The 27628-nt window shown below is 49.3% G+C and overlaps 1 protein-coding gene across 2 annotated transcripts in view; it reads right to left on the reverse strand.

Moving 5' to 3' along the window:
- INAVA (innate immunity activator) overlaps positions 1-27628 on the reverse strand; it is a 44540-nt gene that overhangs the window by 4945 nt on the left and 11967 nt on the right. For both annotated transcript variants that reach the window (XM_006277979.4, XM_014609441.3), the window contains exons 2-8: positions 18698-18848; positions 14778-14902; positions 14202-14324; positions 8586-8814; positions 6069-6122; positions 5506-5749; positions 49-769 (exon numbers count right to left, since the gene is read on the reverse strand). In XM_006277979.4, coding sequence (XP_006278041.1) covers positions 49-769; positions 5506-5749; positions 6069-6122; positions 8586-8814; positions 14202-14324; positions 14778-14902; positions 18698-18752 — 1551 coding nt within the window. In that variant the 5' untranslated portion in view covers positions 18753-18848. The remainder of the gene's footprint in view (positions 1-48; positions 770-5505; positions 5750-6068; positions 6123-8585; positions 8815-14201; positions 14325-14777; positions 14903-18697; positions 18849-27628) is intronic.

Genomic DNA, 27628 nt, shown 5'->3' on the forward strand with positions numbered 1-27628 from the left:
GAAGAGCACTGCCCTCTGCATTGGCTCTTACTCCCCAGGCTGCTCTACCTGAACTCGCTGCATGGGGGATCGCAAGGCATACAGCTCCTTGCCTGGCCCGCTGCACATTCGAAAAGTCCCCTGCCTGTCCAGCGAATGGGGCCGTGAGTTCCTCAGCTTGGTGCGTACATGCCATGACTTCAGCTCTTCCGTCACAGCTGATTTGGAAAGTGTCCTGCCTCTGGCTGTAGCATAGTCCTTGAGGGATGGGGTGCGCACGATCCTGCTCTGGGAGGGCACCAGTCTTTGGTAGCGCATGGGCACCCTGTCCTCCTCATAGGAGAACAGAGGTGGTCCACCGACCCCCAGGGAAGGGCGGCTGCAGCTGAACTCCCTTGCAGCCACCATGCGGCTCTCAGATACATACTCCACAGTTGGGATGCAGCAAGGAGGCAGCAGTAGCTGCTGGGAGGTCTGGTAGTAATACACTGCTCCAGGCCTGTCAACAATCTGGCCCCTTAATGTTGGAGAGGGCTGCTCAATAGCTGGTGGGGGCACTGGCCTCAGGAAGATGTCAGGGCTGCTGCTGCCAGGAGAGGTGGCATATGAAATGCTGGAGACGTCTGAGTTGCTGTCCTCAGAGCTGGAGTGATAGGTGGGGTTGGAGACCATGCTGGGCTTAGGCAGGGGAAAGCAGTAGCTGGGGACAGTGATGGTGTAGTATGTAGGGCGCCTCCTTGGTAGCATGCTTCTTCCACGGGGTTCCACGTAGTCCTGGCACACCTCCACTCTGTGGACAAGAGGAATCCATTTAGAGACCACTCCTAACACAGGCGATGAATGAAGGACTAACTATGCCCTTTCCCCTTCCCTCCTAGAAATTCAGGCTGAAAGCAAATCAAGGACCTGCCTGTGCCTAATGGCCCATCTGCCTAACATGATTAATCCATGGTGCACAAGGGAGGGATGTAGCCAGCATTGCATCCAGTTACCTTAAACTCCCCAGCCTAAATGATGATCACACAGCCACTTACAACTGGAAACAGCCCTTGCACAAGTCTGGAGTGGAGCTCTCACTCGTGCCTCTGGAGGCAGCAAGGCTTCTTACTGGGCTACTAGGCTCCCATCCCTGCCAGGCTGAAAGGAGCACCATCAAAAATCCCAGAAAACTAGTCACACTTAGGAAATGAGCAGCCCAGACAGCACACATTAGAAGGTTTTATGAGCGATTCCAAGCACACAAACTTCCAATCCCCTTAGTACCACTTGTACCCATCAGCACTGTACCCACAAGACCTCCCATTTCATACTGTTCCCCCTTTGGCCTCGGTTCCTATGATATGGGGAGAGGTGGCGGGTTTGTTTTTCATGAGACGTGTTAAATTCATCTTTTCCATAATTGTACAGTACAAGCTTGATACTGAAAATGAGCAGAGACCAGGATGAAGAAATGTCATTGGAAAGCCAGAGAAATGCCCTCTTGGAAAAAGCCTTTCCATTCCATGAATGACGCTCACAACATCAATGCCAGGTCAGAAACCCTGATACTGACACCCCAAAGATCATCCTTCTACTATTAACACCAATACTGATACCTGCTCAGAACACTAAACCCTGACACTTAGACCCCAAACTGCAACACTGAGTGCTTTCTATTCCTATGCCCTAAAACCATCAACCCAAACCCAATGGGACTTGCTACCCCCAAATCTCAGTGACTCCCCCTTCCCCTCTTAATCTTCAATGCTGGCTCTTACCTTTAAGCCTCCACACTGACATCCCAAACAACACTGCCACCTCCTTGTACCCTTTAACACCAACACTACAGCCCTTACCTTTGAACTCGAGTGACTCCCCCTTGTACCTTATATCCCCAGATCCTGCAACATCCTATTCTATCCCAAGCCAAAACCAACCAGCAACAAAAATGAAAAAATAGAAGTAATGGATTGAAACCAAAATCCCTTCTCTAGGCAGAACGTATTTTCTGAAAATGAAGAAGTATCAGGGACTCTGTAGAGTCCTTTAAGGACCTGACTACTGCTAATGATTATACATGGAAGGTTTCCAGTATGTTGAAGGAGAGCATCCTTCACCCAACAGCTATTTAGTGCATGGAGTTGGCTCAGTGGTATGAACGCTTGAGAGAAAGAAGTTCAGGAAGGACAGAACATCCCACTGTTAGACACTACAAGGTTAGAAAAGTTGCTAGAGTCCTAAAAATCACAGGTTCTAGGATTTAAGTCAGGCTCATTTAGTTACAGCATCTAGCTTTTCTTCCCTTTCCTAACAGAGTGCTCCACTCAGATCCATAGTCACCTGCTATCCCACACTCTTTCCTGTGCTCCCCTATCTCATTGACATTGTATGTAAAATGCACACCATTTGTATTTCTCCCAGGATCTCAGTGTTATCGCCTCTCCTAGGGTTTATCTACATAAGACACTCAGGAAAATGGGTCTGAATCAACTTTTAAAGTGCATAACTTAAACTGCATTACATCCTCACATAGGGAATCTATACATGTGCCAGATGTCTGCTCTGGTATGATTGAGTCTGCTGGAGCGTGCTAATTAACGTGCTCCAGCAGCCTCTGCATCACATCTATTCAGCATTCCCAAGCTTCAAAATAGCGGCAGGGGCACTTTAAAGATCATCCAACATGCTCTAGTTCAAGTGCCCCCACCACCATTCTGAAGCATGGAGCACTGAATACATGTCATGCTGTGAGTGCTTTAATTAGAGCCGCTCTAATTAAAGAACCCCCTCCCCCCCTCCCCCGAGTACATGCATAGATGCCCATAGACACTGTCATTCAGTATTAGAGTGGATTTAATTTGATTTAGTTTACTTCACTAATTATTTAACTATTAGAAGTCACACTTGTAGTTAATTCATATTAAGTTCTCTGAGTGTTCCTGTGTAGACAAGCCCTTCTTCCTATTAGAGTAGAAACCAAGGCTGGCAACCAGAATCAGGGATGCATTGTACTGGGTGCTGGATAGAGCTGCTGCCCCTGACAGCTCACAGTCTGCACAGAGAAGTGAGGGGTGGAGGGGCAAAAAACTAGGGGTGCACCCTTATATCAGTTGGCTATTAGACTGGCACCGATAAAAGGAGAAACAACATTATCAGCTATTGGCTTTTTTTTTATCATTGTGGCTGATAATTAAGGCCACGTGCCCAGAGCACTCCAGTGAGTGAAGTCCAGTCCCCAGATCCCACTGCTGGTCTGAGCCCATGGCAGACTACAGGTCCCAGTGAGCAGCGGGAGGGGGTGCCTGGGAGCAGTCACAGGGCACTGTACTCAGCAACAAAGGGCCCATTCCTGCCTCCTGCTGCTGCTGCAGCTGCCATGGCCAGGGTCTGAGTGCTGGGACTGCTGTGGAGATGCTGGGCTGCGTGCAGGAAGGGTAACGTGACACACGAGGGACATTCCACACCATTGGGCACTGGGCGCCTTTGCAAAAGGGACTTCTTCCCCACAGCCACAGGAGCTGTGCTGCACAGGGCCACTGGTGTTGAGGCAGCAGCATGGTCTGGGGCTCTAAATGTGCCCACTGCTGCTGTTTGCCCAGGGGTCTGCCCTGCTTGCCCAGGATGGCAGCACAGGCTGCATGGGGAGAGAGTAGGAGCCATGGGTGAAGGGGTGACGTGCGTGCGAATATGGCAATCACTGCCTTCCTCATCAAGGGCCTGAGTATGTAGATGTGTGTGTGTTATAAATGCAAAACAAACCAAAAAAAAAAGAAAGTTTATTTACATTAGTAATTTAAAATGCCTTGCGCTATTACTAAATATCGGTTATTAGATCAGCATCAGCCATATTGGTTGGTTAATCATCGGCTATTGATATTGGCCAAGAAAATCTTTATCAATGCATCCCTAGTGAAAACTGGTGCAGAAGGATGGGAAGTGATTTGGCCAAGGTCACCCAGCATGCCAGTGCCAGAGCTGGGAACAGAACTCTGGCTGCCTGATTCCAAGTCCAGTGCTGAACCCACTAGATCCCACTGATTTCTTTTGCTCTGGACAGGCCTAGTTATCTGATTCCCTGTCTACCTAGCTCAGTTCTGCCCCAATGTCAATCATGTCTCTATGTATCATTTTATGAACTGGGACTACTCCCTCCTGCCTTGAATTTCTAATGTTGGCAGAGTCCTGGACCCAGGTCTGTGCGTAGTTGGGGACAATGAGTATAGGGGCATTTTGGACATCCTTTGAATTGCACGGCTGGGCACACGTACTGGGAAGAGCATCAAAGCTGGGATGCTGGGGAGAAACATAGCAAGCAGAGACAGATGTGGGACAGCTGACAGCCAGCATCTCCCAATACTGGCATGATTCCTTGCCTGGTAACAGAGTAGGACTGAATTCCAGTTAGATGAGGACAGAGCCCTTGTCCCCTTCTGTCACTAAGCCACTCTCCAGCAGTGTGGCTCTGGGTATGATGTCACTGCAGTAGGTGCAGACATCCTCAAGCCAGCCTTATCGTATCTAAGACTGGCGGTGTAGCTGAAAAAGTTTGGAGCTCAATGCAAGTGACAAAAACTAATCTGAGAAGCCAGGTAAATACTTGGGCAGTGAAACCATGCTGGGCCTCGGATCCAGAGTCACGCTGTGTGAGGTTGGATATGTGAGAGCTGAGAGGTAGGACTCTGTCCTCATCTAACCAGAACCTAGTGCTTCTATGGATGAGGCAGTGGCTGCAGTGTAGACAGACTTTTTGGCTGTCCACAAAGGTCAGATTCGCAGAGCCTTAGGAGTGCTACAGCCTTCAGGTTAAAACATCTGGCTCCTTTAGGCCTGGCAATATAGGCATGTGCTTTTTAGATTCAGAAATCAAAGGTTCAGCTCCTAGCACCAGTGCTCCACCCAAGGACATCACACTCCCTATAAGAAATAAAAAGGAAGGAAAGGCAAAGAAAGGAAAGGAAGAGAAAATGGAAAAGATGTTCATCCCAGTAATGTGTTCAGAGAAACTCCTGCTTAACATGGGTTTATAAAGCAACTGAAACTGAATAAGACCAGTGTAAGGAAGATAGTACCTTCATCAGGAGATGTGGGAGAGAAGGCCAAATACCTGTCTGTGCACCCGTGAAAAGCAGCAGCAGCAGCACCGAACACAACATTTTAGTACAAGGAATGAAGAGCACCACAATCAAGCAAAAACGCCACGGTTAGCTGGAATCTGGCCAGGATACGAGGTATAAAGACAATGCTCTCAGAATGAGTGTCAAAGGATTTATACTCAGAGTAAGTCTCCGTGACCTCAGTTCCTGGACTCAGCTGACAGATGCACAGAGGCCACCCTAACACTAGCTCAGCTCAGAGGGAATGGTGCTGCCCACGGGACCACACTGACCACCTGGTTTTTTAACTCTCTGCCTTAGGAAGCCAAACTGTTTCTTTCCTTTACACAGGTGTGATCCCAGTCTTATCCTCAAGATCCAAACACAGACTGGATGGCAGGATCCCCAAAGTAGAGACAGGGGTGAGAGGGGTGGTATCACATAGGACCTATACCTTGATACATTGCTAGACTCCAAAGATGGCTTCTTGGGCTTCTCATATGGCTTATCAAGGCTGGTCTCTTTCCATGGGCTGTTCTGGATAGGTGTGCGTTCCAGCCCTGCTATTTCACAGCACGTGGGCTGTGGCCCCTTGTGTTTCTTGGGATGGGCCAAACAGGAGGACAGAGTCGGGGTGCCTGGTTCAACTGGCACCAGGAGTTCTGGGACAGTCTGATGATTTGGAGCCTGGCAGTACTCTGAAAGGGAATGATATGATATGCCATCATGGACCAAGACAGTGAAAACTGCATAGTAAAACATGTCCCCTCCTTGCAGGTCTGAGCTCCAGTCCTGTTATGGCCCAGAAGTCCACCCCTGTACTTGTATTTGCATGGTTCTGCTCAAATCAAATAGCACTCAGACCAGGGCTTCCAGTGGGCATGAAGCAGACAACTCAGATTTAGGCCACACACCACCCATGCAGCATCTCAGGAGCATGCCAGGCTTTGCTCTACCCATTCAGCCCCCACTGATTTAGTGGCTCTCACTGGCTACAGCATCAAGTCAATGCCTTACCTTCTTCCTGCAGGTTGGTGTCCAACAAGGAGCTATCATCTGATATGCTCAGCTCTAGATGGAAAAAATAGGGGAAGCAACACAGATGAGAGAAGGGAAAAAAACTGTGCTGGAGAAGAGATCTGGATAAGGACTCTGAATTCAGGAGTGTAGAACCCCCTGAGCATCAAAACTACATGCATGCATGCATTGGTGATGTGTAGCAGGTGCATGCAGGTGCATGTGCACCCCTTGAGATCAGCTGCGCACCCCCTGGAAGCACCAGCTGCAAAACCAAAAGTGCACTTCTGGTTTCGCGGCTGGCTCAGCGATCAGCCGCTGAGGGACCCCCTCCCCCCGTTGGTGATCTGGTGCCCCCCCAGACTTGGGAGGCACCAGTCACCCATGCTGCATGTACTCCTAAGCCCCTCAGGTGTATTTGAAACATTTCTCCCAAAGTTTCTCATGTGCTAAAAAGGAAGTGGCTGCTTGTCCCCAAGAGGAAGAGGTGAGACATGGTGAGAAAATTTATGAAGAAGAGGTATCTCTTATACACTTTCAACTTCAGCTGCCCACAGCTTGCATTCTTCATGATGGGGGAAGCTCAGCCTCACCTCCAAGCATTTACTCAGAATGCCCCCTGGAAAATGCCAGACCAGAGAGCCTAGACAGAACTGTCTTCTCCCCAGCAGCACTTTCTCTTCTATCCATTTCCTGCAGGCACTCTGGCTGACCTATCTAGGGGGACGGGATGGTAAGAGGGTCATGGCATCTAGAATTCCCCTCCTCTCCTTTGAGATGAGTCTGTGCAATTGCAGCTGCCTCTGATCTGCCCAGCTGTCTGGTAGACAGGACACTGCAAAACTGTGAACAAGATGAGTAGATAAAAACATTCCTTTTCATCTGCATCACAGATCAAATTCCAATGTAAACTCCATCCTTCCAACCCATCCCAGACTCTTTGGCTTCACTTGGAGACTATTCTTTGTTGCTGGTTATTCGTTGTTGCATTCTGTCCCTTACCCAAGAGGAAGCTGCATTTCAGACATGCTTCAAAATATCTGTATTTACCTCTCAGCCACATATATCTCCATATAGCTAGCTGCCTTCCAGGGTTGTTGTGAAGTTTTAACCAATGAATGCAGGGGTTTTCAACCTTTTTTATGGAGTGTACACCTTCTGGTGGCAGCAGCTGGATGCAGAGCAGGGGTGGGGCCTGGACGTGGTGGTGTGGGGTGGTGAATGGTGGTAGCCATTGCTGCATGCAAGCTCCCCACTCCCCATGTCCAACCAGCTGGGCAGACGGAAGCCACTGCCCTTGCCCTCTGGGAGGCGGTGGCATGGGGTGTGGGTGGTGCCAGCTCCATCCCTGCCTGCCCATGTGTACCCCCTAGCACCTTTCCAAGTACCCCCAGGGATACACCAAAAACCCCTGGTTGACAACCCCTGCATTAATGTATGCAAAGAGGTTTGAGGCCCAGTAAAAATATAAAACATTATTAATTAATTAATTAAGCACACTGCTGTCTTTGGCCTTGACCACAGCCCTTCACTGGGGTAACACAAGGGAAATTTTGATGGAGACAGACAGGCTATGGCAGTCCTAGAGGAGAAACCATAAGTTTTGGAGAAAAGAAACTAGGCGGTAACATGAAGCTGGAGGAGAGTGTGTTCACCCTCAAGAAAAAGTGGGATGGGTAACAGAATTAACAAGATAAAAACCAGAATTCCCAGCTAAGGACACTGTAGGGAGCATCTACATTAGTTCTAGGGAAAACTTGATGGGCCCATTGCCCCACTCACTCACCCCATGGCCTTTGCCTTTTAGCTGGAATAGTTTTAACTCTAGAATATGCTGCCATGAACTGAGGGAAAGCCTTATAACTGGTAGCTATTTTGTGGCCAGCTAATATAAAGGTAGTAAGATCAAATGCTCAGGACATCTTAACTTCAGGAGTCCTGGAGGAATCCCCACATTGCAGGGACCAGATAATCAGTACTTCCCTTCCTGATATCTACTAAGCCCTTTCAAACCTGGTATGTATGACTGTCCATGGGCAGTGTGACCAAGCCAGGGGCAACATGTGTAAGGCAACATGGAAAGCCATGTAGGGGGGGAGAGGTAGATTGACTTTGGAAGGGCTCACCCATTGGGCAACCCCTGCAAGCCTAAGTGCATTCCCTGCACAGCTTAGTGCATGCTGTTATGGAGTTACAGGTGTCATCTCTCGCCCACTGGAGCAGGCTGCAGCTGTGGGACACATTTTGCTTCCCAAAGGGCTCTGCTTGTCCTGGGGGGTGGGCAGGACAAACCCTACAGCAGGTGGAGGCACTCAGTGCCAGCTCCCAGGAGAGCCTGGCCAGTGGCACGGCTAGACATAGAGCCAAGCTGCTCTTTGGGTGCTAGGCAAGTCAGAGAGGAGCTGACCTTTGGCTGACCATATGGAGCTGCCCCAAATGGCTTCCATGCCCACTCTCTAAAGCTGAGAAGGTTTTGATTGAGCAGTATGCTGAGAGCTGCAGATGCACGTGGCTCACCCTCAGTGGTTGTGGTGCTGGCCTTGGGCATGAGCTTGTGTCCGGCCATTAGACGGCATTCATTGAGGGCAGTCTCCAGCTCTTTCATCTTCTTCTCCTCCTTCAGCACAGCACTCTTCCTCCGCTTCTTGATTTGCTTGCTGATGTTCTCCTCTCTGAAGAGGTGATGAGCAGCCTGCACAATTTGCATCTGAAGAGACAGGTCTCTCTCTAGCCTGCTCAGAGGGTCCTGTGCAGAGTAAGAGGAGATACAATCCATGGAACAGAGCCTGCAAGTTTACCCTCCACCCCAAAATACTCAAGGCCAAGAGAAAACTCATTTTAACAGTGTCCAGCCAGGCCCAATACTGTACGTTGGGACAGGACAGGAACCAGCTAGGTTTCAATACCCCTGAATTTAAGTGTCCTGCTGGGGTAGCCAACTGAGCTCTTCTAAAGCAAGCTTGCTGCACCTCACTTTTACCCCATTTATAACACTGCTACCCAGCTGGGCTTTCTATGATTTCAAAGGCTCTGAAGATGATCCACTTGCCTTCCAAGCCCCTGCAATTCAAAAGGGGAGAGGTCATTTCTGGTGATCATCTGTATCCAGGTTAAACACAATCCAGAGTGAAGGGGCAATAACATCTGGTAATTACAAATCTACTTCCTTTTGTGCACCTCAGTGTCAGTTTTCTGTCTACAGAAGTGGTGTTTTTTGGCAGTTAAGCACACCCCTGCACTGTGGACACATGAGCACGTGCAGAAAACAACATCCTGGGCAGACAGACATGCCACTTACATGCATACCTCCAGGAAAGAGAAGACAGATTCCTATTTTTTAGCATTAATATATGAGTGGTTTGGGCACTTGCCCAGGAAGCAGGGGACTGTGACTCCCTCCACATCTCCCCCACCCTTATCCAGAGATTTTTTAACCATCTTTCAGTTTTGCAGCACAATGCTCTAACCACCTCTCAAAGATCCACTTAAATACAGGACTGATGTTCGGGGTTCAACTTGTGTCGTGCCTAGATATTTTCCTGTACTCTATTTGGGAATTTCTATTTTTCTCTATTTACAGCTAGTGCTAAACTACGTTCAGGGTTATCATGTATGTTTGTATGAACTATGCTATTTGATGTGACTCTATTTTCTATATTTAAGATATGACTTGAATCGTTCAATGAAGTGGTTGCTAAAGCAAACATCAGGAATATCTCCAGACCAGACAATAGAGGAACCTTGGCTTGCAGAAGGGAAATGAATCTCTGAGAGTTTACATTTGAGATTGCTATACATCTCAATCAGCCAGAAAGGTGATATAATGTTCAGTGTTAAGTTAGAGAGGGCCCAGAGGCAGGCAATAAAAATGATTAAGGGTTTGGAAAACAAGTCACATGAGGAAAGGTTGAAAGAAATAGGCATGTTCATCTTGCAGAAAAGATAATTAGGAAGGGACATAATAGCTGCCTTCAAACATCTAAAGGCCTGTTATTCTTTCGTTTCTTTTTCATGTCCTTGTGACAAGGTATTTAGTGGAATTTGCAGATTCATTGCAATCTGACAGGGTCACACCATGAGCACTTCTGCTATGGTGTCAAACTTGCAACCTCTCTAGGCTATACAGCTGTGTGCCTTAGCGCCTGTGCGACTTCAGCCCCCAGGACTACTATATGGAGGGGGGAAAACACCTTTTCTCCTGCAGAGAGCAGGCTGTGGACCACATAGCGAGAGGCTGCAGCAAAATATGTTTTGACTGCATAGCAGGACAAACTTCTTCATTGTTAGAATAGTGAGGCAGTGGCATAGACTGCCTAGGGAAGTTGTGGACTCGCCATCATTGGAGGTTTTCAAGAACAGTTTAAACACGCATTGGTCAGGGATGATCTTGGAGTAGCAATGCCTGGAGTGATCTCTAAGGAGCAACAGCTGGAAACCCAGGAGCATCTCCGTCCCCAGATTGCTGGGCGACCACAAGAGCTCTGCAGCCTAGAGCAGGGGGTAGGGGAAAAGACCACACTCAGCAGCAGGAGAATGAAGCAGAGCTCCGTAATCTGGTTTAGTTACAGAAGAAAATCAAAGTAGTTGGCATAAGAAGGATAGGACAACTGTTCCTTGGGCAGAGGAAAAGGATTGCTTTCTAGCAAGAAAAAAGCAGAGCAAGGTAATCTCTCTGTTCATTTCTGGCATTCTGTTTTCCCAACTTCCAGTTAAACTTGTTTGTATGATTTATGTTGCTTGTGTAATAAATCTTTTTTGCTGTTTTACACACCTTACTAATTGTCTACAGTAGGTGTGGTTTCAGAGCAATTAACAGCTACAGGCATTTTACTCCTACAGGAATGAGGACCTACCATATTTTTCAAATTAAGCCCCCAAAGTTGGTAAACTTCCTCTGCTGCAGCTGCAAGATCTGGTCTGGAGCAGATAAGATGGAGGTTTGCTGGGATAAGGAGTTATTTCAAGGGTGAAACCTACTCTGTCTTCACTCAGCAAGCAGAAGAACAGTGGACCAAGGCCTGAGGCTGAGGGGCACCCCAATGTCCCAACACCAATTAATGCAATTAATGGCTTGTTACACCACCACACCAGAGGTTAGGCATTGTCCAGGACCTTTCTGAAGCTGGCTCCCTGGACAGCTAAGAGAGGGTGATATGTGGCTGCTGGATCAGGAGAGCAAGCTAGAAGGGATGTGGCTCAGTAAGATGCCTGGTCCCCTAGATGGGGGAAATCCTGGGATCTAGGTTAGACCCTTGTTTCCAATGGGGCAGCTACATTTTCATGACCTGAGTGTACATGCTCATATTTGGGCCTTGCACATGGTCAGTCTACATGTGCATGCTTATGTGTCCACAGTGTAAGGGGAACTGAATTGCAACAAGTGTGTAAGAACCAAAAATACTACTCCCATGCATGGAAACTACTATTCAGGCACACAAAGGGAAAGAGAATTCCCCCAAACTGGAAGACCCAGACGAGGTCTTGGAGCACGGGTCTGAATTAGGTACCAATGTAATAGGGGAAAAAGTAATTCCTTCCCTCTGCAAGGCTGTTTGAAGATAGCCATGATGTATCAGAGGAGCCTCTCTTGTCCCTATCGTGGTGGTGTTTCCTGGGAGGCAGAGCAGTGCCCTGATCTCTGTTGTACAAAAAGGGAGATCAAACCTAGAGAGGCAAAGGGCAAGATCCTCAAATGGGATTTGCCACCTAACTCCCACTGATTTTGATGTTCCTATATATCCTTCCTTCCAAAATGGAGTTGTTAATGTCAGGGCAGCAGGCAGGCTAATTAACCCCAGCTAGCCTGGATTACCTGCATGAGTGTGGCTGCCTGCTTATAAGCATCTGCCCTTTCAGTACTCAGTAGGCTACTCAACAGGACAGATGCTTCTTTGCTTGGCTCCTGGCCTGGCCTGAACCCTTGTTCCAGGTTCTTGTCTACTGGTTCCCAGTTCCTAATCCCTAACTCCAGCCTGGGTCCCTGCTTCCTGACTACTGACTCCTGATCCCCTGGCTTGTGGCTGCAATCCAGACCCCTGCTTTTAGCTCTTGACCTTGCCTGCTCCAGGCTCCCTAGCTTGCAAAATTTAGTATCAAGCTCCAGGTGATCACCCACATCCTGGTCATCCCTTGACAACCAGGTCCTCAAGTCAGCTAGGCTCAGATTCTCTGTGGTATTTTTCAGAGTCACCCAGGAAATCTGTGGCAGAGCAGGGTTTGGACTCAGGACCCCTCAGCATAGTCTGGTGCTCTAACACTAGACCATCCTTCTTCTCTAACGGTTTGCAGTGGCTTTCACATCTAGGAATTATCTGTGAGCTACTGGAGTCAGATTCCAAACTGTCCTTGACATTGCGAGCAAGGGTCCAGGAATACGGGCACACTGGACAGCTCAGAATACGTGCATGCCACATGCTATCAATGGAAGCATCAGCATTATTGGTATTTGAGATGGATCCACAGAATATAGATCCTGGCTACTCACGGTGATTGTGGCTTTGCATGGCAGCTGCACAGGACAGGATGATTTGTTTCCTAGCCCTGCCTTCTCATCTCCTGAGCCTGGCAGAGGTAGAGATGCTACATATGCAGCGTAATCTAGCCTGGGAGGCAGGCAGCTTTAGAACCTGAGTCAAGCTCTGGAGAGAGTCTAGTCTAGGCCCCTAGTGCTGACCAGATGATGGCTACCATATGGGGTTTCCCAGGTAGAGGGATTACCCTCCCTGCCCACAACAAAGCAAAGGGACTTCTACTAAAGTACCACATAGATAAAGATTGGGTATGCTGCCAGTGCAGGGATCAAGCAAGGTCTCAGATCAGCAGCAAATACAATCCTTACCTATGCCTCAACCCTGCACTACCCACGGAGAGAATAAACAGTACCACCCCCAGCACCATGCCTTAAGCTGCCTCCTACTGGGGGTCAGACATGTCATCTCAGCTGGGTTGGTTGGGTAAATGAGCTTCAGGAGATATAACATTGCATGTTAATGAGCCCTTCTATAAACCAAGCATTAAGGGATGCATCTACCTGTGTGCTTAATGGCTCAGTAGACTAATTTGCTGCGGTGTAAATTGTCACATTCTACACGTGCGATGCTACTGGAGTGCAGCAAACTAATTTTCACCACCATAAGACAGTACTGTCAGGGACAAGTACTATCTTATGACAGCAAAAATAACTCCACCGAAGCACACGTGTAAATGCTGACCTGGGCCTAAATTGCACCTGGTCAGCTCAGGCAACAGGGGGCCAGGGCCTAGCCACAAAGCTCTACTCTTTGGGCACTCTCATGCCTCAGTCATCCTCGTCCGTCACCTGACACCACAACCTAGAGATGGGAATGACCCCCCGAGCCTGCTGTCAGCCTGGGGCTGCTCCTCCCCAGCTCAAACTGTTGTGGTCGTGGGCACATGTATAGACACTGTGCCTGGGAGCCATTAAGTCCAGCACGAACTGTGCCAGCATTTATTTTTGCATGCTAATTGCATGGTAGATGCACCCGAGAAGACCCTTTAGCAGGGCTACTCTTCTCTCCTTTTACCTGGAGCTAGCTCTCAGTGCTGGGCTTACTTCCTTCAGAAATGGCTATGGACAGAGTTGGGTGGGACAGACTATGGCAATGCTCCTCCACAACCTTTTATCTCCCATGGCCAAGAAACCTGATTTCCAGGAGAGCTCCTACAGCTTCTCTGAGCCTAGCCATAGCTAAAGCCATAAATCTCTTTTCTTCGTACTGATGGCGTAGGCAACTCTGGACATCCCTGTTCTCCCTTTATACAACAGGCAGGTACAAGATGGACAACACCAGGGGAATTTGTTTCCATCTTTGTGGTGCTTCACCCTGGCCTGGAATGGTCTTTGCACTATGGATCCAGTGCCTCTTTAGCCTTTATGTTAAAATAACCAACAATGGTACAAGTGGTGGTTCCCGTGCTATGGACCTGCCAGCTCTGGACTGGTGCCCACCAACCAGGGTCAGTAATAGGACTGGTGACTGTCATATGAATGTTAAAAACCACTACACTTATTTTAGGTGGCCTGCCCTGCAGTGTTGGTCTAGCTGCGTCCCCCCCTGCACCAAACACCAACTGAGAGAGAGGATCTCTTTGTACAATAAGCCAGGCCCTTACTGCTCCTTGTGAGACAATGGTCTTCTCATCCAGTCTGAAGGCAGTGCCAATCCTCTGACGCACCTTCGGGGGCTTTTCTCCTGGTTTCAGAGGGTACTCCTGTGGCAGCATCCCAGTTAGCTCCTGTGTGGAGAAAGGGCATTGAGGGTGGCACAGGTATCTTCTAGCGAATGTAGGAGTTACACCATGGGTATCCCTTTCCTTAGGATGAATGGAGAAGCTTCTCAACAACAAGGTGATTCCAGCCAGTGATGACATAGCGCTGGCAGTGGGTCCCTCACGCACAACCTGCCTAGCCCTCGCCAGCCTGTCTGGGATATTCCACCCCATGTTTAACCCTACAGTGCTCCTGCTGGACTCGACTCCAGCCACTGGGGCTCCTGAGGAGAGGCTGCAGTCAGTGGGCAGGGGGAACATGTCACTTGGGTCTGGCTAGAAATGCCCATCCCCAACCTTGCATCTCCCATGACCAGGCAATGTGATTTTCAGCAGAGCTCCTAGTTTCTCTAAACCTAGCTGTAGCCAAGTCATCTCCAAGAAGCCCATGTGATTCCACCAGTGATGAGGGTCCCTTACCGCCTCACGCAGGCAGAGGTTTCTCAGCTCCTGCAGGCAGGCCTCCAGGTGTGCCTCCAGTGCCTTCTGTTGCTTGTGCACTGCCTTGGTCAGGTCCTTCAGGGGTGACACAGGGCTTACCTGGCCTGTTGGGGACAAAATGAGCACTGATTGAACAGCTGGAGGAAGCTGGTGATAAAGGGGCTGGCCCAGGGGTGGGCAAAATATGGCTCATGGGCTGCATTTGGCCTGCCAACTGATTGTATCTGGCCTGTGGGTGGGTGCCCATCAATTGACTGTACCCAGCCCAGGGCAGTCCACACTACACTCCCGCTTGTGCCCCCTGATGGCCCTGGCCACTGTTTACAGCTTCCCAGTGGGGCTGCTCCCGCCTGGGTCCTGCTAGGTTTCCCTCGCCTCCAGTGGCTCCTCCTTCTCCTGCCCCTACTATGCCGCTCCAGGCAGCAAGTAGCACTGGGAAGCCGTGGCAGTGGCCATGGGGATGTGCAAGGCTGCAGCTTCCCCCCCTCCCCCTCCGCCCCCAGCTGGCTGGGTGTGTGATGACTTGCATGTGTCCCCATGGCCACCACCATCACTTTCCAGTGCTACCTGCTGCCCAGAGCAGTGTAGCAGGGGCAGGAGGAGGAGGAGGAGCTGCTGGAGGCAGGGATAGCTGCGCAATACCCAGGCAGCTGCAGCTGCACTGGGAGCAGCCCCGCTGGGAAGCTGTGTGTGCTGCCTGGGGCCAGGGCCGGTGCTGGGTGTTCAGCATGGGCTGTCCCGGGTGGGAACAGGCAGAGCTTGGCCCCATGCAGAGTGCCACGGGGGCAGCCACAGGATGGACGGATGGTGTTGGGACAGGGGACAGCAGTTGCAGGGCATGACCTGGGCGAACTCTGCTGCATGCCCCCCTGCCCCTCCCCGACCCTCCCCCCAGATGGCTCCTGGGACGTAGCACATGGGCAGCCCCCCCCCACACAAATGCACACCACTGCACACACATATGCACCACCCCACGCCCCCTATACTCCCCATCCTCCACATACCCACACCCCCACAACCCCTTCCCCACAATACACAAGAGTAAGACTTTATTTTGAGCTATTATGCAATCGCCTCTATAGATACTACTCAAAGAAACATACAACGGGACAAATCTTTTTTGAAACAGAATTAAAATATGTTATAGTAGATGTTTGATTTTTAGTATATGATTTGTTTTCTATCTATAATTTGTTAAAATGATATCTTTTAAAAGACTTTGTGTGTGTGGCTCTTGACAGCTCACTAAAACTCATTAAGTGGCCCTCCAGAAGAAATAACTGCCCACTCCTGAGCTAGGCCCTAAGTACAGGTGACAGTTTGGGGCTCTTGGGACTCAGGGCCCCATGTCCCATGCAATCTCTGAAGCCCTAAACCGGTAGGAGAAGGAGCAGCTTATCCCTGCCCTAACCTGGCACCTCCCTTCATGCCAGCTAATCCAAGGCTATAGAATGAGGCACAGAGTAATGCAGCAGACAGAAGAATGGAAATTTCCACTGCACTGGGAAGGAGCAAAGCAATGCTGGCACCAAAAGTGACTCTACAGCCTGGGACAAGTTACAGCCCTGCTGTGCCTCAGTTTCCCCATCAGACAATAATACAGATGACTTGCAGCAAAGGCCACTGCAAGGTTTTAATTGAATAGTTTAAATCAACTTTGATAAGCATTTTGAATGTGTCACGTACTACTATGCGGTCCAGTTCCAGACTAATTGCTGTGAAGACGCTCAAGTCACCACAGGCTGCTCTGTGCTGCTGCCCCAACCCTAATAAACATTAACACTTAGCACCCCTGGCACAATCTAGGTTACCCAAGGGTGCTATAACCTATTGTCTCTGTTACAATAACACCTAAGGACCATGAACCAGAAGTCAGGACCTCATTGACCAGGCACAAAGCCAGGTCCCAGCCTCACAGAGCTCTCAAATTAAGGTACAGGTTCAGGGCCCAATCTAGGGAAATGTCCACTACCCTCAAGTTTTATTTCCTTACAATGACTAGATCCTTTTGTAGGATCAGCCTCTTTAAGCAGATCATCTCACTCATTACAGAGGTGCATTTATGAAGGAAGCCTGGAATTTTCCCCCTTTTTTCATGGAAGAGGCACTTCATGCAACATCAAACTTTGCTGGGGGTAACAATCAATTGTCCTGAAAAGTTTTGATTTGCTTTCTGGAGCATCAAAAGGAAACATTTTGTTTTCAGTCAGACTGACACAAATCGAAAGATCCGGGTTGTAAAATCAAATGGAAATGTTTCATTTTGAGTCAGTTCAACCCTAATCTGTGTCTGCTTGAGCTATTGCAATGCCTTAACTATAATTTGGTAAGCCTCTCCTGGATGGGCCTCCCTTACCAGCCCTAGACATCTCCCATGGTTTACTAGAGGCTGCTCCCCTGCTGAACAAACAGAAAGCCTCATGGATTTGTGTTTCCATCTCCATTTAGAGGAAAAGCTCATTTAAAAATATTGGAATATCTCTTGGGATAGAAATTCCAGTTGTCAGCCAGCTCGAATATTTCTCACAATGCCTTAGGGAATGGACCTGCAGCATGGGTGTCACAAGTAGCACAGGCAGCCTCTGTGTGTGGCACGGGCAGATTGGGGAGGGGATAAGCAGCACAGCGGTAGAAAAGAGTGGGAGCAGAAAGCAGAGCAGCAAATCTGGCAGGGCAAGGGGAGTGGAGTGGCATGCAGGAGGAGGGGGGGCGTTCAGGGCAAAGTTGTGGTACGCGGGCCAAAAGGGCTGAGCCCCACAGCTCTAGGTACTGGTTCCCTATCAGCGTGTGAACTGAGTGCTGCTCCTTTTCCACGGCACCCAGGTGAGCAGCATAAGGTGAAGGTGCTGGCATGGTCCGTCTCTGGAGCCTCCAACCAGAGGTCACTGCACACTCCCTAGCATGATATGCAATGATTATATCGGCTGTAACCAGCCCCAGGTCATTGCAGATAACATGGGGAGCCTTAATTGTTGTGAGTGAAAACCTTGCTGAGTTTAACAGACTACTAGACAAAGAACCAGGGTAAGAAAAGGGCTTTCAGATGGGATGCGCTGAGTGCTGTGACTCCCTGGGCAAGAGAGACTGACATCTCATCTTTCATTGCACCAGTATTTTCCTTTGAGGCCAGCTTCTCAATAGGACAGAGCACTGATTGAGCAGCCGGAGGGAGCTGGAGATAACGGGGCTAGAGCATGGAAAGGTGCAGAAAAGTTCCTCACCCCGTATGGCTGTGTTCTTAGAGCTGTAAATTTTATTCTTGGGCACTGTGCCCAAATCACTGATAATTTGTGAGGTTTCTAGTTAAAATATCAATCCCTGTGGAGCAGACAGGTGATATTCTGACTTTTGGTCTTCCTTCTGCAACCACACAAGCCTTTCTAAGTCAGCTACACTATGTTCCCATGCAGCATTTTAGGTTGGCTTGCAATGACTGGGCAAGTACGAGTATGTCTGCATTGTAGCTACTGTGTGACTACAGGATAAGCAGTCTAACCACAGTCACAACAGCAACAAAGCCGTGCAAAACCACCTGTGAGACTGTACAAATAGTCGTATGACAGCAGTCAACACTGAGCTCCAAGCTGCTTTGATGACTGTTGGTACCCGAGCTAGTTAGCTCAGGAATGTCTCCAGTATCCTGCACAGCATGTGGGTGATGCACTGGCACTTTGGTGCCCACAAATCCCCCTGGAAAAGCAGCGCCTTGCTCAACGAAATCAAGCCACAGTTGGTAGCTAGAAAGGGAACTCCCAAAGACTTCCCAAAAGACATACACTAGCCTCTACCTGTACACCTTCCTCCCAGAGCTCCCAGAAGATGCACTGCACTTCCAGACAGAGCACAACACAACTGCATCCTCCTGCAGGGCACTGGAATTCCCACCGTGAGTCACTTACCTGACTGTAGTATGATCCCACTGTCTGTGTCACTGATTTCATCTTTGCCTTCCATGGTCAAGGTCAGGGCAAAGGGAAGTAACTTGGACAGATAGGGCACTGAGCCAAGACCTGCGGAGGCTTCTGTTATACGGTCAACCGTGAGCTCCACCTGGTTAAACAAAGATGAAAAGACTCACAAGTGCTTCACACACATGTATATGCGTATAAATCTATTGCGAACCCAGACATACACTTGTTTGTATAACTCTACTGTGAATACACACACTCATTTGTGTAGATCAGGGGTGTCAAACTCACTTGCGCCCCTAGGTTGAATCTGCTTGCAGACTGGACCTGGACTGCAAGGAACCTCCTTGGCTGAACCCAGACCTAACAGTGACAGTGGCAGCAGTGATGGCTGTATTGCCCCCACCGCTGCTGATGCTCACCTCCCAGCTCATCTCAGCTCTGAATTCCCAGCCCCTCTGGGAACCCTGTGGGCTGGGTGATATGGCACCGTGGGCCAGACAGAGCCTGTGGGCTGGACCATACATTTGACACCCCTGGTTCAGATCTCTAGGAAGCACATACAGATTTCCAAACACACTTGTGTCAAAGACATGCAACAGGCTTGACATCTATTGTGAGTGCACGTGCTTACTTGTGTAGATCTATTGTATACCTACTGATGGTTTAAAGTCCAGTGTGACTGTTTACTCTCTCACAAACACACCCGTTCATGTAAATACACTGCAGGCTCACACATGCCTACATACACACACACATACATAAGGCCTTCATTCAGCGGAAATATTTACACCCTTTACTTATCACTAAGAACACATATTTATTGGAGCCAAAGTCCATTCCTAGCATGGGCAACTCATGTTGCCTTAGTCAGCGGGGGCATGTGCCCCCCCTGTGACCAGTCCTGCTGATGGGGGGAGGGTCCCCCCGCAGCCGATCTCGCTGCCCCGACCCCCGCAGCCAATCCCTGCAAGTGATGAGCTTGAGAGGAAAGCTGGATCCTTGGAAAGAGGGAAAGGGGCAAGATTCAAGTTCCACTCAGGCCTGGCTCTTTTAAAGCCCGAAGTCCCAGTTATGTTAGCTCTGACAAGCAGGTTTCCACAAGGGCTCCCAAGGTTTCACCACACAGATAGTTGGGAGAGTCAAGGGTGGTGGCTAAGGCTACTGGGGACACAGGAGGGGAGCATCATTGGGGTTCATGGGCCTATTCATTCTTCCAGCTGTGCCCCCTGCTTCCCTTCCTCCATCTGCAAGCTACTGGCAAAGTCCTAGACCTGCTCTCCCTCCTCCCCCCTGCCTTGCAGTTCTCCGTTCCTTCTGGAGCTGCAGGCAGGCAGCAAGCAAGCTCCACCCTGGGCTGGCAGGGAAGGTTTGGCCGAGTGGAGTCTTGCAGAGCGAGCAGCAATTCCCCTGCAGGAGCCAAGCTGTGTTCCCCAGACAGCAGGGGTGTTCCTGCTGCAGTGCCACCTGTCCCTCCCCTTGCTAGTCACCCTTCAGCTACTCTCCCGGCAATGGCTCTAATCCTGCTGTGGGCTGAGCCTGCATACCCAGGCTTCTTCCCCTGCCCCCGCATGAGTCAGTCCGTTGCACAAGTCACCCAGAGTTCCTGTCTGGAGTTTATCCTGGGAGTGGGGAGAGAAACTCTTAATGCATAAAGGGGAGAATGTGAACAGATTTAACTACATTGCTGTGGGTTCACTCGTACAAAGTCCTCATGTAGATACACCAACCCAGTGCACGATGAGGCTTGCCTTGGTGTGTATGACCCCAGTTGATTATTAAAGGAGGAAGCATTGCTGTAAAACCCAGTTTCCACCACCCATCTAACTCAGTCTCAGTTCCCCTAAATTAGATAGAGCTTAAGTGTATCTGCTCTGGATGGACATTGGCCAGTCTGCAGTGCTGAAAACACCCAGGAGACAGGAGGCATCTGAGCAGAAGGATCTAACATATTTATTCTTTGAGCTGATACGGATAGGAGGAAACTTTCTGGGGACATCTCCTGGCTGACAGCTGTGAGACTGTGTGCTGCAGTTCCAGGGGTTTGGTTCACAGGGTCACAGACCTCTGAGTTTCAGATCACATGGGAATCACAGCCACTGGGTTTCATTCTGAGTTTTAGGTTCAAAAAGACCTAAGCCAGACAGTTTGCCTCATTCTGAGTGGAAACCACAAGCCACCAACGTGGCAGCGGGCAAGACTTCCTTGGTTTATTCATTCCGTTCTCATCAGGGGAACAGTTGCAAAAAGTGAGTTAAGACTAGTTTCAGACCTCATCCTTGCCAGCCATTTACACCCACCTTTCCCTGTTATTTAAAGCAGTTTTGTCTTCTACAATGACAAGTGAAAGCCCTACAGGAACAGCAGGGGAAACTGGCTGGGTAGACTAACTGGGACAGGGACTATTTTGATATCCTGTGTTTGTACAGCATCTTTCGCTGCAGGGTCCTGGTCCAGGACTGGAGATTTCAGCTGCTCTCTCAACACAAGCACAGCGATTGCAAGCCCCGTAAAGTCTGGGTCACGTCACTCGGACACAGCAGTGCAGACTGAAGGCAATCTGGAGTGAGTGGTGGGTATTCCCTGGCGGCACAGAGCAGGTAAAACCAATCCTCTCAACAGCATAAGCTGAGGGTGTGGATCAGGAAAAGGTTTATGGCCAAAGTACCAACACTTTCCTTTTGTGAGCCTCAGTTGTGACATAGTGACACTAACCTGCTTTGCAAGGAAGGATCTGAGGACACATTGGTGCAATGATTCCCAACCAGGGGGCTGCAGTTCCCTGCAGTGCAATGAGATCCTTTTAAGGGTGTCTCAAGGTGCTTGCAGTGTCTGCACTGTTAGGCGTGCAAATATAATTCAGAAGATAAACCCAGAGATTTGAAATAGGAATCCACAACATTAAAAACATTCTGACCCATTGTGGGCTTTCTGCATTTTTTCCAACAACAACAAAAAAATTGCTGTATTATTTTTCCATAATCAAAAAACAAGTGAAAATGAAGACCTGGCATTTTCTGAAGGATGCCTTGAGTCTAAAAAATGTTGGGAAACACTGCATTAGTGAAACCCACGGAAGAATGCACATACCTCATATCCCATCTCAGGTAACCAAGTCAAAATTTCATCACCAGGTGAGAAAGCTCTGTCGTACTGTTATAGTTATCTGCAGAGCACAAGCTGGAAAGGAACTCCTGAGTCACATCACTGCAGTCACCATGTTATATTAATCTTGTAAACCTTATCATTTATGATAGCATTCCCTTTCTAAATAGCTCACAAGAGGCCAAGAAACAATTAACAGAGGTTTCATCTTTTGTCCAATAGGTCTCTAAATTGCTTTTTGCTATTACTGATGTGCTGGTAACAGTAACATACACCGTTCATGCCTACAACATGCTTCTCTCATGTATTAAGCTTTAATAAACCATTTGCAATGAAGCTTTAAGAGAAGTGTGAGAAATGAAGCATAGCAATATGAAAACTGGGTCTGCAGTTGTCACTGAGGTACCCCAAGACAAAGTTACTCTGGGGGTTTCACCACGTGGCCTGCATGGATATTTCCCAAATTAGGTTTAATATTGGGGTGGTTGGTCTCTAATAATAGCTAGCATGAAGCTGTATTTGCTTCTATTGTTCTCTTATCAGTGTATGTTACAGTATCTGATATAACAGCCCACAACTGTTCACACTTAGAAGAAGAAATGGCTGAGAATTAGCATTTGACTTGATTTGTGTTTTGGTCCTCCATGCCTCCAAGAAGCCTAACACCTAGCTGGTCAAACTGTCAGAGGAGAGGCTGCATATCAGATTAACATCTGATTATAAAATCTGCATGTCTAAAAAGGATGCAAGATTGTAGTTTGGTAAATAAGCACCTTGGGAGGAGGCAGGAAGTGACTGGCATAATATGAGCCCCTAGAAATGAAGGGGTGACATATGTTCATGGCCAGACTGGCAAAGGCACTTAAACCTGGCTTTTGTCTTCAGTCTCCCAGGTACAAGGGCCCAGGTACAAGGGCTCTCCCTGAGTCCCCTTGCCAAGGAACCACCCCACAGCAGGGAAAGAGACTGTGACAGTGAAGACGATGCAGAGGTGACCAGATTTGAGGACAGCAGCAGTGACAGCGACAGCAGCAGCAAGTCCACCAGTGGGAGCTGGAGCAAAGCGACACGGACAATGGATGATCTGAGTTTGCATCCCCGTCACTGGGGTGGGGATGAAGGCACTGTGGCGTCTGGTCTGAGAGACCAGAAGACTTGTGTGTGGGTGTGCGGGTGCGCATATTGTAATGGTTTTGGGTACCCAGCGGGCCTTTGTACAGGTGCGCGGCTGCAGATTTTGTGACGGGGTTATGGTTTTCCCTTTTAGTGTGTGACTAGAAGTGTAGCTATATATAACTTTATGTATATATAGAGATATATTTTTATAATAACACCCCCTCAGCCAAGGAGGCTGGGTAACCCAAGTGGAGAGAGGGCCCTGTTGGGCATGGTTAGTACCAGAGGTTGCTTTTAGACCCCTGAAGCTAGCTAGGCACTTCATCTTTGGATTTAAGGGGTTGGGTAAGACCAAGTTAATGTTCTGGTATTTGCTTTTGTTGGTTTCTCTTATATCTCTGTCTGTATCTCAACCAATGGTTACTGGTTTCTTATGCTTGTTCTGCTTTTATAATAAATCATTTTGTTGTTTGTCTCCTTTCTGGTTGCCTGTGGAAAGAGTGACTTCTGGGCAGGTGATATTCCAGGCTGGCCCTCTCCATGGAGAAAGGGACCTATAATTTATTCTTCCATTACCCAAAAGTATGTGTGTGTGTGGGGGGGGGGGGGGGGGTGCACAGCAGCTGCAGCATCCATATGCAAGGATGGAGCTGCAGGATCCACATACAAGGGCAGCTCCAGGATCACTACAGCTCCAGGATCCATATACAAGGGCAGAGGAATGGAGGTGCAGAGATAGGGAGCTCTCTTAGGTCTTAGGTCTGTTTCTTAAGGTGAGTGGAAGCACAGTGGGGAGAACCTCGGGGCCATGGGTGACTGGTGTCACCTTAGTCAGGGGGAGATCGTGCCCCCGCAGCAACCAGTCAGCAACTGGAGGACAATTGCGCTGACTGGGAAGCAGCTGCAGTGCTCCCAGATGTGGCCACAACACTTCATCCAGCACCCCTACTCACAGGGGAGGACCCCGGCACTCCCACCTGCCCCCTCTTCCCGTCACCTAAGTGGAAAGCATGGCCTGTCAGGGGGAGCACCAGTGCTCTCAGGGGGTGGACGTGCACCCCCTACGCATCACCATTGCTTGGGGCTCTACTGGTCCCCCCACAGATGGGTTTGTGACAGTGTTTGTTCACACTTTTTTGTAGTTGGAGAATCAGTCACTTTACTCTGGCTGGATTTGCTTGTTATTTATCATTTGTTCTCCAAGCCAGATTTCCTGTAGGCCCTGCTCCTAAACAATCTTGCTCACACAGGCACCACATGCCATCACAATGCATGTGCGTTGCCTTTTGAGATGAGGAAACTGGCTCTATATGTTTGACCACTGCAAACCATCTCAAGTAGCCAAAATGTCTTCAACAGGCAGACACATACCAGGGGAACATGCAGGGCCTGGAAGGCTCATGTTCACAACACCAGGGAGGAAAGCAAAAGGAGCAAAGCAACCTTTTGCCTGGGTACCAAACTGAAGGCTGGGTGGAAAGGCATGCCAGAGGCAAGGTGCAACCAAGGTTAGTGAAAGCACTGGATGAGGAGAAGGGGGAAGTTGCCTGGTCTCATGCTAGCAGCAGGGCTGACTGCAGCTTTCCAGATTCCCTGCTCCCCCATGCCCCCTCCCAAAAGGAGTCACAGCCAGCCAGACAGTCAGAAGTGACTGAGGCATGAATAATACAAAGAAAGGTAAAGTCAGGCTCTCATGGAAGTACTAAGCAGACTGACAAGTCAGCAAGAGAGAATTTAGGGGCTCAAGGGAGACTTCCCACCCCTAGACTGCAGCATTTGAGAACTAACCTCCTGGAGGAATGGCCTCACACTTCAAAAAAGATGTGGATAGATAGATTGGCAGGAGTCTAGCAGAGAGCAAAAAATGATTACAGGCCTGGGAAGCAAGACTTACGAGGAAAGGCTGAAAGAACTAGGCTTACTTAGAAGAGAAGACTGATGGGGGAGTTGATAACAGTCTTCAAATACCTGAAGAGTGGTTATAAAGAGGATGGAGATGGGCTTTTCTTTGGCTTTTAGGGGACAGGACTAGGAGCAATGGCCTCAAACTCAGCAGAGGGAAATTAGGCTGGAGATCAGGAGGAACGTATTGAGTCAGAGTGGTCAAGCATTGGAACAGGCAACATGGAGAAGTTGTGGAACGGGACCATCCCTGGAAATGGTCAAGAACGGGTTGGACAGACACAGTCCTGCCTTAAGCAGGGCACTGGACCATATGACTTCATGAGGTCCCTTTCAGCTCTGTTTTTCCTATGATCCAGGATGAGGAGCAGGAAGTCTAGCAGCCAAATCCCCAAGGGCAACTTTGGAATCTAGGATCCTGTTTCCAGGCACCTGAATTCAGCCAGCCAGGGCCTGAATGCCAGGGTGGTAAGACCCTGCAACTCATCCTAACTTGCCCTGGACTTTTGAGTGCCCAGCAGATGTGAAAAATCAGGCTCAGAGTGTCTTAGTTTTGGCCTCAAAAATGGAGGCTTCCAAAACCAGTTCACCAGCCTAGGAAACAGGGCCCCAAACTGGTTGCCCAAACCCTTAGCAACGCATGCGAAGGAGATGCCCTAACATTATCCAGCACAGGGGCCCCATGCTGTGAAACACTCAACATGCAGCGCTCTGCCCTTTGTGCTTGGGTGGCGCTGACTCATTCAGTGCCCGAGGTGGGTAGCAAGGGAAGTCTCAGCTGCCAAGGCTGTCTGCACGCTGATGGCAGCTGCTGCTGCTGCTACTTTTGCTGTGGCAGTGTCAGCTCTGACACCAGCAGTCCCCTGGGAGCGGCACCTGGGGAATCATAGAAAATTAGGACTGGAAGGGAGCTCAGGAGGTCACATCTAGTCCACCCCCCTGCTCAAAGCAGGACCAGCCCCAACTAGATCATCCCAGCCAAGGCTTTGTCTAGCCAGGCCTTTAAAACCTCCAAGGATGGAGATCTCACCACCTCTCTGGGTAAATGGTTCCAGTGTTTTACTACCCTCCTAGTAAGAAAGTTTTTCCTAATATCTAAACCTCCCTTGCTGCAACTTGAGACCACTGCTCCACATTCTCCTGTTACCACTGAGAACAGTCTTGCTCCATCCTCTTTTGAAACCCCTTCAGGTAGTTGAAGGCTGCTATTAAATCCCCTCTCAGTCTTCACTTCTACAGACTAAATAAGCCCAGTTCCCTCAACCTCTCCTCAGAAGTCATGTGCCCCTGAACCTTTTCATTGCTCTCTGCTGGACTCTCTCCAATTTGTCCACATCCTTTCTGTAGTGGGGGCCCAAAACTGGACACACTACTCCAGATGTGGGCTCACCAGTGCTGAATAGAGGGGAAGAATCACTTCTCTCCATCTGCTGGCAACACTCCTACTGATACAGCCTAGTATGCCATTAGCCTTAAGGGCATACTGTTGGCTCATATTCAACTTTCACTGTAACCCCCAGGTCCTTTTCTGCAGAGCTGCTGTACTCTCCACCCACTTCAGATGTTATTAGGTGCAGAGCTGCACCTGCCATGGCAGAGACTCCCTGGGGGGCTGGGAGCACCAGTTTGCTCCGCTCTTGTCCCCCAGATGCTGGGTGTGGGGCTGCACTGCCTGGCCCCTATGACTGAGCATGCCCTGCCATGGCAAAGACTCCCAGGGACGGGGCAGGAAGGATTCTGGCTCCTCTTCGTGATTAGCTGGGGCCGACATTCATCAGAGACAGCTGCATATCAAGGTTGGTCCCATAATGAACAGCTCTTCCCAGAAGGCCACAGCGACAACCACATGGGGAGGCAATCCACTAACCAAGCCCCCTCCACTCCCCTGCAGACACTCTGAATTTAGGGTGAGGAGTGTGCCTGGGATCATGGCTATGGTTCCAGTGGAGCAGGACGGTCCAGGTCTGCACCAGCACCCATCAGTTCAAAGATGTGAAGTCAGTGCTGCGTTATCATGAGCCACTGCAGCTTTAAACTGACTTCAAGTGAACGTTGTTCAAGGGAATCAGGTGGTTCAAGTCCTTACCTCTCTCTGATCTTGCCTCACCCACTGCTGGACAGCTAGCCCACTCCATCCCCCAGACAGCCACTTTGTCACAGCTTACCCCATGTGCCTTCCCTGAGTGGCTCCTTCAATCCTTGGCCAGCTCCCCCAGCTCTAAATCACTGCTTGTGATGGGGAGCTCTCCATTCTCCTGCCAACAGGTCACATCCATGCTCATCCCCTTTAGCCCACTCCCCCATCCACCTCCATCCTCTACTCCTGCCCATCTCTCCCAGCCTTATCCCCATCCTTGAATCCTGTCCACCTCTTTCTAGCACACCCCCATCCTCCAGCTAGCTCCCTTCTGTCTGGTTTATCCCTCATTCATCTTGCTACATGCATGGCATAGCCAAGATATCATAGCCATGTTCCTCTATGCACATGCCCCAATAGCACTGAGAGGACTACTGCAATCTCCCAGGAGGAACAGAAACAACCCTTTCCAGCTGAACTGTTTGTTTCTGCCCAGGTTCAGCTGAAGAAATGGCCAGTTTCACTGGGCACTGGGCCCAGTTTTTATTTAGCTTCTATCTAAAGCATCTGCAGCCTCCTATATACTGAACTGGGAAAGGAGGACGGTATAAACCAACCTAATACGAGGCTGAGACTGGAGCTGCAGGGAAAACAACTTAGTTGTGGGGGAGACAACTCCTTTTGTAGGAAGAAACCTTTCCCTTTATTTCTGCCACCCTCCC

The sequence above is a fragment of the Alligator mississippiensis genome, chromosome 14, assembly GCF_030867095.1.
Source record: "Alligator mississippiensis isolate rAllMis1 chromosome 14, rAllMis1, whole genome shotgun sequence".
Classification (NCBI taxonomy): Eukaryota; Metazoa; Chordata; order Crocodylia; family Alligatoridae; genus Alligator; species Alligator mississippiensis.